Source organism: Sander lucioperca, chromosome 22 (assembly GCF_008315115.2).
Source record: "Sander lucioperca isolate FBNREF2018 chromosome 22, SLUC_FBN_1.2, whole genome shotgun sequence".
Classification (NCBI taxonomy): domain Eukaryota; kingdom Metazoa; phylum Chordata; class Actinopteri; order Perciformes; family Percidae; genus Sander; species Sander lucioperca.
Window position 1 is genome coordinate 3,250,058 of NC_050194.1, and position 12,109 is coordinate 3,262,166.

Below are 12,109 nucleotides of genomic sequence, written 5' to 3' on the forward strand. Positions count from 1 at the left end.
CGAGAGCCGGGTCTATATGTTAAAGTGAAATTGAATCTTCCAAGGAACAGGGCCCACCGAGCCTGGTGACAATTCAGTCTTTGGCTGAACGAAGATAAGCCAAATTCCGGTGATCAGTCCAAATCCACTCCCTCCAGCCAATGTCTCCACTCCTCCAGAGCCAACACCACCGCCAGTAACTCACGATTCCCCACATCGTAGTTGCGTTCAGCAGGCGACAGACACCGAGAGAAAAAGGCGCAGGGACGCAAATTGTTGTCCTGAGGGGACCACTGTGAGAGAACCGCTCCTACTCCAGTATCCGAGGCGTCCACCTCCATGACAAACTGCAGACGAATCTGGGTGGAGTAACAGGGGCAGAAGAAAACAAGTGTTTGAGCGTGGTGAATGCTGTGTGCACTTTGGAATCCCAGGTGAATGGGACAGAGGGAGAGCTGCTTCCGGGTAGCGGGTATCGGCCACTCAGTCACTGCCTTGATCTTGTTGGGATCCGGCTTCAGCTGTCCCTGCTCCATGATGAACCCCAAAAAAAACTCACAGATGGAACATGAAATTCACATTTCTCAGCCTTTACGAACAGTTTATTTTCCAGTAGGCCTTGTAACACCAACCTGACATGCTGGACGTGTTCCTCCATGTTCTGAGAGAAAATTAGTATGTCATCCAAGTAGACGAAGATGAACCGGTTGCGCATATCTCTGAGGACGTCATTTACAAGGGCCTGAAAAACAGCTGGGGCATTAGTGAGACCAAAAGGAATGACCAAATATTCAAAATGGCCAAGCAGGGTGTTAAAGGCAGTCTTCCACTCATCCCCAGCTCTGATGCGGATGAGGTGGTAGGCGTTTCTCAGGTCCAGTTTTGGAGTTTAGGAGCCGGACCGTTTAACTGAGGGCAGCCTGCACAATTATGACCTGCCTCACCACAATAGAGACACACAATCCACCACGAAGACGCCGCTGGCATTCTGCAGGAGTGAGGCGAGCTCTGCCTAGTTGCATGGGTTCCCCCAGATCAACTGCTTGGGTCTGTTGGGCAGAAAAACTAACTGGGAAATAACTAGCAGTGCTACCCGCTAGTGGCCTCACGGCGCAGAACGAGAACGAGGGCGGTGCCTACTCCCGCTCCTCTCTCTGTTACGCTCTCGAAGCTGGTTATCTAGACGAATGGCCAGGGAAATCAGGGAATCTAAAGTGGTGGTTTCAGCCTTAGCCGCTAGCTCGTCCTTAACCTCCTCAGAAAGACCACGAATAAACGCTGCTTGTAAAGCAGTCTCCCCCCACCCGCTCTCAGCAGCTAAAACGCGAAACTCCACTGCAAACTCTGCTACTGAACTAGAGCCCTGACAAAGAGAAAATAATCTGTTACCTGTCTCCCTTCCCTGCACTGGGTGGTCAAAATCCTTGCGCATCTCAAAAATAAAGGCTTCATAAGACTCACAAACAGATGAACCCCCTCCCCATAATGCTGTAACCCTCTGCGCTGCTTTCCCAGACAGTAAACCCACAATAAAACTAGAGTGATTGGCCGAGAGTAGTTACCACATGGTAGACTGAAACGAACTGGCACTGGCTGCCTGAATCACAGGAGTACTAGTGCTAGAGCTTGATTAGTAGATCACCTGCAGCTGCGCTGGAGAGCCAGGTGCCCTGAAGAAAGCCACGCCTGCCCACACACTCCACACACTCCCACACACACTGAAGGGCCATTCACATTGTACGCGCAAACGGCAGCGCTGCGCTATGAAACCCATTATTGTCAATGGCATGCGCGCAAAAGAACTTGTCTGCCGCTGCGCTGAGCAAAGCGCAGCGCAAGCGGCATTTTGCGGCTGGCCGCTCTTGCACGTGCCGCGGTCAAAGTTCAACATGGTTCAACTTTGACCGCGGCATGCGCAAGAGCGGCCGAGGTGCGCTGTGACGTGTCTGAATAAAAAGAAAAAAAAGTAAACACCGAACACACATGGATCCACAAATGGAACATGGACGAGAGGTTGATTTTGGCCGTCAGCGATCTCCCAGAGCTGTACGACACAACTTTGAGCTCATACAGAGACCTCGGACGCAAAGCAATGCTGTGGAAGCATATTTCTAACACAATAGGCATGCCAGGTGTGTAGATTATTGTAGCCTCTTAATTTAAATCATTCAGGTTTGTTTTAGCTATGTGAAATCAACATGGACATGTCTTCACTGAAATACAATCATAACTATGTTACTTTTTTACCACTTTGGTAGGCTTTTTAAATAATAATTTGCATTTGCAGTGAGTGCATTTCTTTTAAAACAATTGGTGGAAACTGCACCGCATAGTGACTGACCTGCACATGCCTGTTGTCTTGCTGGAATTCTTTTGTTTGTGTCCAAAGCAAGTATTTATACAAATGACACAATCAAACTGACAAGTCCTCACGCCATCATTTATACCAATATAGTGAAACTGCTTTGTGGTGTTGTCCATATTTAACAGTTCACTCTGTAAGTATAGTCTAATGAACAATGCACATGAAAGGGAACACTATTCCCTATGTGACAAAGTTACACATTATTGTCATCTCTGATCTGAGAAATGCACCAAAGCAACTGAGAACTGAAGCCTACTGTTGTGAGCTACAAATACCAAGTTGATAATACAGCTCCATACAGGTATTTGTAGGATATATTTGTACGTGTATGTTTATATGATGTAAAATACGCTTGGACCGATGACACAAGTCATGTTCATTTTCAGTACACATATAGGTAGTTAGGTATATGGCCTTTACACAGAATAACTACCCATTTCCTTGTGTAAGGTCCAGTTTTGGAGGAATTAATTGCACATATGCATGGAAAAAAAGTGTTTTCCAGAGTGAATGAATGATGATGAATGTATGAATATAGGCTCATATCTTAGCTTTATTACATCCAACTGCAATGACTGCAGACCTCTTACATACATATGTAAACATGCAATGACACAGTGTTGAAATGCAACATTTTATTAAGAAATGCTAATAATCCACACGTCTATTTAGAGGAGGAGTGTAAGAAAAGGTGGAAGAACCTAAGAGACAGGTACTTAAAGGAGAGGAGGCAACAGAGAAAAAAAAAAAGTGGTGCTGGGGCAGACCACAAAAGTACTTGGAAGTACTTTGCCATTCTCTCTTTTCTGGAGCCACACGTCAGGGAGAGAACGACAACATCTAACCTCTCCCAGTCCTGGTGCCAGTCCCAGTCCCTGTCCCAGCCCCTGTCCCAGCCCCAGCCCCTGTCCCAGTCCAAGCCCCTGTCCCAGCCCCTGTCCCAGTCCCAGTCCCAGCCCCTCCCCAGCCCCAGTCCCAGTCCCAGCCCCAGTCCCAGTCCCTGCCTCTGTCCCAGCCCCAGCACCTGTCCCAGTCCCCACAGGAGGGGTGCTCCAGCTACACTCTGTGCCTCCAAGATGTGCAGCTAGAAGGTTGGCAGATTGTGGATGACCCTGTAGAGTGCAGGGAGCCTCCAGCAACCCTGCAGCCTGCTCCAGCAACCCTGCAGCCTGCTCCAGCAACACCCCAGTCTCGGCAGGGCTCTGGCAAGAGACGGAAGAAACAGGGGGATGAGTTTGAGGAAAGTGTCCTCAATGTGCTACAGCAAAAAACAGATGACACAGAGCTGTTTCTGTTGAGCTTAGCCCCACGGCTCCGAAACCTGCCCAGGGAGAAGAGGAGTGAGGTGCAGATGGAATTTCTCGCTACTCTGCATAGAGCAGAGTTTTCTTGACATGCCCCATACACTACTACACATTACCACTATTTCTTTATATGTTTTCACTCACAATTAGTTACCTTCCTGTGTTCCACGTTTTCCACATTAGCTGCACTCACATCACAGGTCTGCAAATGACAGGCAGAGAATTAATTGCATTTATTTTTTATAGATCTGGTAACCATTAGTTAACTTTTGTTGTGTGTGTTATTTATGTTACATAATAAACGTCACATAAGTGACTGCATGTGATGTGTGTATATTCTGGGGGTGGATGAGTGAGTGAGATGTGATTGAAGTAATGTGTCCTTGTTATTATATCAGCTCATCATGTCATTTAATATGGACACTTTGGAAACAGCTTTTTAAAGAATAAGAGAGTGGCTCTTAAAAGAGCCTTTGTGTTCTTCCGTAGAAGTGAAGCAGCAGGTGTGGGTTGCAAAGACGTCAGGCCACTGTGGTCCGAGGTATTGCCGCAGCAGGAGAGGAGAAGTAGGTGTTGAAAACCTCCCGTGTGGCTATGGCCTCTTGGGTGGCGTTGTTGGTGGCAACTCTCCCTACATTCTGTAGAGCAGGGATGGGGATGGCCTCTGATGGGCAGGGAGCTGCAACTGGGGAGTTCCACCGCAGAAAATTGTGCAGAGCCACTGTTGCCTTCACAATGGCATCCGCATTTTCAGGGCTCACTCCAATGACACGGTGGTAGATCCTCCACTGTGCAGCAAGGATGCCAAAGGCATTCTCAACCACTCTCCTAGCACGTGACAGGCGGCTGTTGAAGGTCCTCCTTGGCTGGGTGAGGTCCCTTCCAGGATAGGGCCTCAGTAAATTCCTCCTACACAAAATGATGATGTAAGGACATGTGACTATGTACATCAAGATTACAATTTCTACAAAATACATTGTTGACATGACAATCTAATAATATCCAATGATACATTATAGTTTAACACAGTGCTGTTCAAAATCCTACAATACATAATGACAATGTGAATGACGCTGTTAAATCAGTACATGCACTTCATACAAATCAAATAGAACACTTACCTCAAGGGGAAAGCCTCATCCCCCACAAACACATGAGGCATGGGCCCCAGGTGTTCAGCGCCAGGGATGAGGGCATCCTCTGGAAGACCCAGCTTGTCTCCTCGCAAGGCTGCTCCAAATGCAGAAGCTGCAAGGGTGCCTCCATCACTGCTTCGCCCGAAGGCTCCAACATCCACCACCCTGAAAAGGTATCTTGCATCCACGACCGCCAGCAGCACTATGGAGAAGGTTCCCTTATAATTGAAATACTGGGAGCCGGAATGAGGTGGTGCCTGGATGAGCACATGCTTCCCATCTATTGCCCCCACACAGTTGGGGAACTGCCACATCTCCCAGAAGCTCTGGGCGATCTCCTTCCAATGGGCAGCCGTTGGAACAGGCATGAATTCCTCCACCAGGCTATCCCAAATGGCTCCACACACCTCTGGCACAATGCCTGCCACAGTGGAGATGCCCACCCGGTAACTACTGGCAATGGTCTTGTAGGAGTCACCCGTGGCCAGGTATCTGAAATTACATTACATTTCATTTGGCTGACGCCTTTCAACCAGTGACTCCCAACAAGGGAAAAATCTAGGTAGAGCATGGTAAGTACAAGTTACTGCATCAATGAGTGCTATTTCTATAAAGTGTCAGTTAGTTATACTCAGGTGATAAATGCTAGAATTAGCTAGCTATGCTAGTTGTAGGTAGTGCTACAGGACATTAGTTAATCATTCAATTTGGAAGATGTAACGCAGGCACAACAATGCAATGTTTCCTTTATCCGTCTGTTATGTGCAACAGTCAATCATTAATAATCATTATTATCCACACTAGGTTATTACTATCGACACAATTAGTAACAGACAGAAATGTAATCACCACAAGCAAGCGTAGGCCTACTAAACGAGAGAACCTTGGCAACAACATTCCATTCATGTGTACGTTATCACTCAGCTGATGCTAATGTTGCTACAGATGACAGATATTGCCATGTACCTCACCTCAGACAAATTGCCAGACGCTCCGTTGGAGAAATGGGCTTACGGAATGTTGTTCGCATCCGGGAAATCGTAGGCCCGACTCTCGTCAGCAAACAGTCAAATTGCTCCCTGTTGAGCCGAAAGTACCCCTGGAACTGGTCACAATTCAATTCAATTCAATTTTATTTATAGTATCAAATCATAACAAGAGATATCTCGAGACACTTTACAGATAGAGTAGGTCTAGACCAAACTCTGTACTTTACGAAGCCCCAACTATTACAGTGGTTGCCTCAAGAGCAAGCATTAGCAGTAGCTATTGCGACAGTGGCAAGGAAAAACTCCCTTTTTTTGTTAGGAAGAAACCTCGGACAGACCCAGACTCTTGGTAGGCGGTGTCTGACGGCACCAGTTGGGGGAGTGGTGAATGGTGGCAATAATAGTCATAATAAAGATAGTGAAGCAGTGATCACAATGGTAGTCATAGTAGTTCATGTCATAGTAGGGCACAGCAGGGCGTTACGGGGTGTAGTGTGGCACAGCAGCCTGGGTGGATGCGGTTGGACGCGGCAGGACGCAGTCGGACACTGCGGGGAAACGCAGAGCGTAGCAGGGTGTAGTAAGTCCATAGCGTCAGCTGCACCCAGGACCCCGGTGTAGGTGCCACCCAATTCCAAGGCGATGTTCTGGGTGAAGAAGAAGCAAAGGGACTCCGGGGAGAAAACTCCCCAGAGCTAGGTTAGTAACAGGCATTTCTGGGACTAAGATGCACACAAAAGGAGACAAGTGAAAAGAGAGAAGAGGGAGCGGCTCATTGTGTCCTTGGAAGGAGCTTCCCACAGCAGTCTAGAGTTATAATAGCATAACTAAGAGAGGCAGGCTAAAGAGAGGGGCCCTGGACCGGGCTCGTACTCTCCCCTGCCGGAACGGGCTTGTACTTCCTGCCTCCCTCTACTCTACTCTACTATGCTGCAACTCCTCACTCCCTAACTATAAGCTTTATCAAAGATGATGGTTTTCAGTTTATTCTTAAATGTGGCGACGGTGTCAGCCCCCCGAACCCAAGTTGGGAGCTGGTTCCACAGGAGAGGAGCCTGGTAGCTGAAGGCTCTGGCTCCGATTCTACTTTTAGAGACTCTAGGAACCACAAGTAGCTCTGAGTTCTGGGAGCGCAGTGCTCTAGTGGGACAATAAGGTACTAAAAGCTCTTCTATGCATGATGGTGCTTGACCATTTAGTGCTTTGTAGGTCAGGAGAAGGATTTTAAATTCAATCCTGGATTTTACAGGAAGCCAATGCAGAGAAGCTAATACAGGAGAAATGTGATCTCTTTTGTTAGTTCTTGTCAGAACACGTGCTGCAGCATTCTGGATCAGCTGGAGGGTCTTGAGGGACTTATTTGAGCAGCCTGATAGTAAAGAATTACAGTAGTCCAGCCGGGAAGTTATGAATGCATGGACTAGTTTTTCAGCATCGTTTTGAGACAGGATGTTCCTGATTTTGGCAATGTTACGAAGATGGAAAAAGGCTGTTCTTGAGGTTTGTTTTAAGTGGGCGTTAAAGGATAGATCCTGGTCAAAAATGACTCCTAGATTTCTGACAGTAGTGCTGGAGGCCAGGGCAATACCATCTAGGGTAGCTATATATTTAGATAATGAAGTTCGGTGGTGCTTGGGTCCCAGCACAATAACTTCCGTTTTGTTTGAGTTCAACATCAGAAAATTGTGGGTCATCCAGGATTTTATATCTTTAATGCACGCTTGAAGTTTAGCTAACTGACCGCTTTCGTCTGGCTTGATTGACAGATATAATTGGGTGTCGTCTGCGTAACAGTGAAAGTTAATTGAGTGTTTCCTAATAATATTGCCTAGAGGAAGCATATATAAAGAGAATAGAATTGGTCCAAGCACTGAGCCTTGAGGAACGCCATGGCTAACTTTAGCGTATTTGGATGGTTTATCGTTAATATTAACAAATTGGGATCGCTCAGAAAAATAGGACTTAAACCAGTTTAGTGCGATTCCTTTAATGCCAACTAAATGTTCCAGTCTCTGTAAGAGGATGGTATGGTCAATAGTGTCGAATGCAGCACTAAGATCTAATAAGACAAGTACGGAGACAAGTCCTTTGTCAGCAGCAGTTAGAAGGTCGTTAGTGATTTTCACCAGTGCCGTCTCTGTGCTATGATGCATTCTAAATCCTGACTGAAAGTCTTCAAATAGACTATTTCTATGCAGAAAGTCACACAATTGATTAGCGACTACCTTCTCAAGGATTTTGGAGAGAAACGGGAGGTTAGATATAGGTCTATAGTTGGCTAAGACCTCAGGGTCGAGGGTGGGTTTTTTCAGAATAGGTTTTATCACAGCTACTTTAAAAGACTGTGGTACGTGACCCGTTAATAAGGACATATTGATCGTATCTAGTAATGTGGTGTTGACCACGGGTAGTGCTTCTTTAAGTAGCTTCGTTGGAATGGGGTCTAAGAGACAGGTAGTTGGCTTAGCTGAAGAGACCCTTAACATTAATTGTTGGAGGTCTAAAGGATAAAAGCCGTCTAAATAAGTATCAGGTCTTATCGTTCTCTCTAGCCCTCCTGCGCCCAATGGTGAGTCGTTGGAAGCTGTGGGCAGAAGGTGATGAATTTTTTCTCTAATTGTTATAATTTTATCATTAAAAAAGGTCATGAAGTCATCACTGCTCAGAGCTATAGGAATAGATGGCTCAATAGAGCTGTGACTATCTGTCAGCCTGGCTACAGTGCTGAAAAGAAACCTTGGGTTGTTCTTATTTTCTTCTATTAGTGTTGAGTAATAGTCTGATCTGGCATTTCTGAGGGCCCTCCTATAATTTTTTAGACTATCTTGCCAATCCACACGAGATTCTTCCAGTTTGGTGGAACGCCATTTACTTTCAAGTTTTCGTGAGATTTGTTTTAATTTGCGAGTTTGGGAGTTATACCAAGGTGCTAGTTTCCTTTCCTTCATCATCTTCTTTTTGAGAGGAGCAACCGAGTCTAAAGTAGTCCGTAGGCAGGCCGTAGCAGCGTCTACAAAGTTATCAAGTTGGGAGGGACTAGAGTTAACATAACAGTCCTCTGTTATATTAAGGCATGACATTGAGTTAAGTGCTGTTGGAATAGCTTCCTTAAATTTAGCTATAGCACTGTCAGATAAGCATCTAGTGTAGAAACTTTTATTTAATTTCGTATAGTCTGGTAGTAGGAATTCGAAAGTTATTAAAAAATGGTCTGATAATAAAGGATTCTGCGGAAATACTATTAAATCGTCAATTTTGATGCCATATTCTAGCACAAGGTCGAGGGTGTGGTTAAAACAGTGCGTGGCCTTATGCACCCTCTGACTGAAACCAATAGAATCTAGCAGTGAATTGAAAGTAGTACTAAGGCTATTGCTCTCAATGTCCACATGGATATTAAAATCACCTACAATAAGTACTTTGTCTGATTGAAGGACTACGCATGATAAAAACTCTGAGAATTCAGATAAAAACTCAGAATATGGACCTGGTGCTCGGTAAACAACAACGAATATAATTGGCTGTACTGTTTTCCATGTTGGGTGTTGAAGATTAAGAACAAGGCTTTCAAACGAGTTATAATTTAGTTTAGGTTTAGGATTAATTAACAGGCTCGAGTCAAATATGGCTGCAACTCCCCCTCCTCGGCCTGAGCCTCGTGGAATTTGGGTATTATTATGACTGGGAGGAGTGGCTTCGTTTAAACTAACATATTCGTCATGGCCCAGCCAGGTTTCGGTGAGGCAGAATAAATCAATGTGGTTATCTGATATCAATTCGTTTACCAATAATGCTTTCGATGACAGAGATCTAATATTTAATAGTCCACATTTGATTTTCCTATTCTGTTCTATCGTTGCAGTGGTTGTTTTAATTCCAATTAGGTTGTTTAGTATAGCACCTCTTTTGTTAGCGTTTGGTTTAAACGGTCTCAGTCGGGGGACAGACACGGTGGTTATGGGATTATGAATGGGTGATTGCTCTGAAGGGAGCACAGAGGGGCGTGTAGCGCTGTATCTCTGATTATTGACTTTGGGAGAGTGTGTCTGGTCAGTGTGCTTGTGGGAGTGTTTACGGGATGTAAACAGTCAATCAGAGGTCTGGGTATGCAGGGCGTCACAGTGAAAGCGGAGCTCCTTCACCAGCCGGAATTCCCCCAACTGCTCTCTGGACCTGAGGGTCTCGTGCACCCACACCCTTCTTGCTGCTGCTGTGGCTGCCCTCCTCCGTCTTCTCCTCACAACCAGGGCAAATGCCAAGGCTTTTTTTTGTTTCATAGACAGAAACATCGTCTCCACCAACTCACTGTCGCATGTACTGCACGGTCTGATGTCAACACCGGACGCAGACATTACGTGCATTTAAATATTGGCGCATGTATGACGTAAATTTGCGCTGAGGCCGGCGGCAAGCACAACAAACATAGTTGGGAATAGGACAACCTAGCGGCGAGCGCAGCGCATGCCGCGTACAATGTGAATGGCCCTATACACAAGACCAAAAAAGGAAACACAACAGCCTGAGTCACGGACAGGCCGTGATAATTAAAATAAATAATATAACATATATATATTCAAATGAAAGTATAAAAGTATTCAAGTAAAAATTATAACCATAAATAAATAAAAGTGCACTTCCACAATCTCTTGAAAACAAGTAGGCAACATTTTGGCAAAATATATTCAACAAATTCCAGCTAGTAACTCAATCTAAGAATATTAAAGGTTGGCCCACTATCAGGCCCCAGCATTAACAGCAAATAAGTTAACTAAAATGTAAGACAAAATATAAAAATGATTTAAGTCAACATGCTGGTAGGGCTGCTAATATAATCTCTTAAAGGTTTTCAGTCTGTTAACATGATCTGGTTTAAGGGATGAACGCAAGCAGGTAACAATGTTTCCACTTGTACTAAAGACCCTCTCTGAAGAGGAACTTGTAGCTGGAATGCAAAGGTATTTTCTTGCCAGGTTTGAAAGCCGAGGACAGTGACGGAGAACAAAAAACGGCCCTGGCATTTCCACCCACCATCGGGGAGGGAGGGGCACTGAAGTAGTTGATCTGATCCTCTGAAGTAGCCACACTTAGGCCGGTTACACACTGGATGCGTTGCGCGAGCGTGTCCGTTTTTATTTTTGATGTCATTTTGACACAAATACATATTAATAAATGACATCTTGATGTTTGAAAGTCTCTAGGTTTTGACATCAATGCTTTTTTTTTTTCAAATATTACTCCTGTCATACAGAACGAAATATATTTTGCCGTCAATACTGCCGACATTGTCTTGCTTTAATCAAATCAGTGGGCTAGTATATAATATATAATATATAGCAGTATTATGTTTAACAACTCTCTCCCCATACGTCGAACAAGGGTGATCCAAATCACGTGATTATTTTTTTTTATGTTGAAACCGGACACTTTAAAGTCTACACTTCGAGTTTGCAACAATGGACGACGGCAGGTTAATTGATGAGGTGGAGAAACACCCACAACTGTACGATACACAGGATCCTTTTTTATAAAGATCCACGAAAAATTGAGAAGGCATGGGACGCAGTTCCCACAGCTATTGGTTATGATGGTAGGTTTACAATATATAGCCTAGTCTACATGTGCATGTTTTGTCATAGGCAACTTACCGGTAGCCTACATGTTGTTTTTCAGCACCGATGAAGTTTGAGGGAGCAGGGTGTAGAAAACATGTTCATAGCCTATAGCCTACTAATCTTTTCAGGTCCATTATCTATCCCTCCTTCATTATTGGTCAACCAGCACACACTTTATTCTCCTGCTTGCATTTCATAAATTCAGAAATCCATTCACCACGTAATTAATTAACTAATTGACCTATACAAAGCTTTATTTGTTTGTTGGAATATGTAAACGTCAAGTTGTTATTTCCGTGTTTTTTTTGTCACTATTACACATGCACGTGCAGAGGGGGGGGGGGCTATGGGTGCTTGAGCACCTGCCCCTTTTGCCCCTCAAGGCCAAAGTGCCCTTTTTTTGTCCAGATTTTTTTTTCACCTTTTTTCTTTGACGATGGCCCACAAGTGGTCCGTTTAAGAATAATATTTAACAAAAATAATTAGCTAGATAAAACGACCTAAACCTCCATATCACATGATGACCAGGCTTCCTGCCAGGCGCGCCACTTAGATACAAGTGAGTCCATGCCATCCGTCGGCGGCGCAGCCAGCAAGAGCGAGAGAAAGTTGAAGTGCAGGTAAGTGTGCTTTTGAAGTGAATGAGAATGCATGCATGTGCATTTGGTTTGTTATAAAGGCCTCTAGCCGCTGCCGCTACATAACGAGTCTCCTCCAGGATTAA

General features: G+C 44.9%; 1 protein-coding gene across 1 annotated transcript; it reads right to left on the minus strand.

Moving 5' to 3' along the window:
• Positions 1–4,169: 4,169 nt before the first annotated feature.
• zgc:194221 (uncharacterized protein LOC100191015 homolog) lies at positions 4,170–5,892 on the minus strand. Its single transcript, XM_031308646.2, has 3 exons — positions 5,756–5,892; positions 4,770–5,276; positions 4,170–4,557 (listed from the first exon to the last, which is right to left on the minus strand). Exons 1-3 carry the CDS (start codon positions 5,812–5,814, stop codon positions 4,170–4,172), a joined length of 954 nt encoding a protein of 317 aa, XP_031164506.1. The 5' UTR covers positions 5,815–5,892.
• Positions 5,893–12,109: the final 6,217 nt, after the last annotated feature.

Coding starts and splice junctions, on each gene's coding strand:
- zgc:194221 (XM_031308646.2), bottom strand. CDS start 5,814: ATGCGAACAACATTCCGTAAGCCCATTTCTCCAACGGAGCGTCTGGCA. Junction 5,277..5,755: donor CGTCTGGCAATTTGTCTGAG/GTGAGGTACATG, acceptor ATGTAATTTCAG/ATACCTGGCCACGGGTGACT. Junction 4,558..4,769: donor GATGAGGCTTTCCCCTTGAG/GTAAGTGTTCTA, acceptor CATTTTGTGTAG/GAGGAATTTACTGAGGCCCT.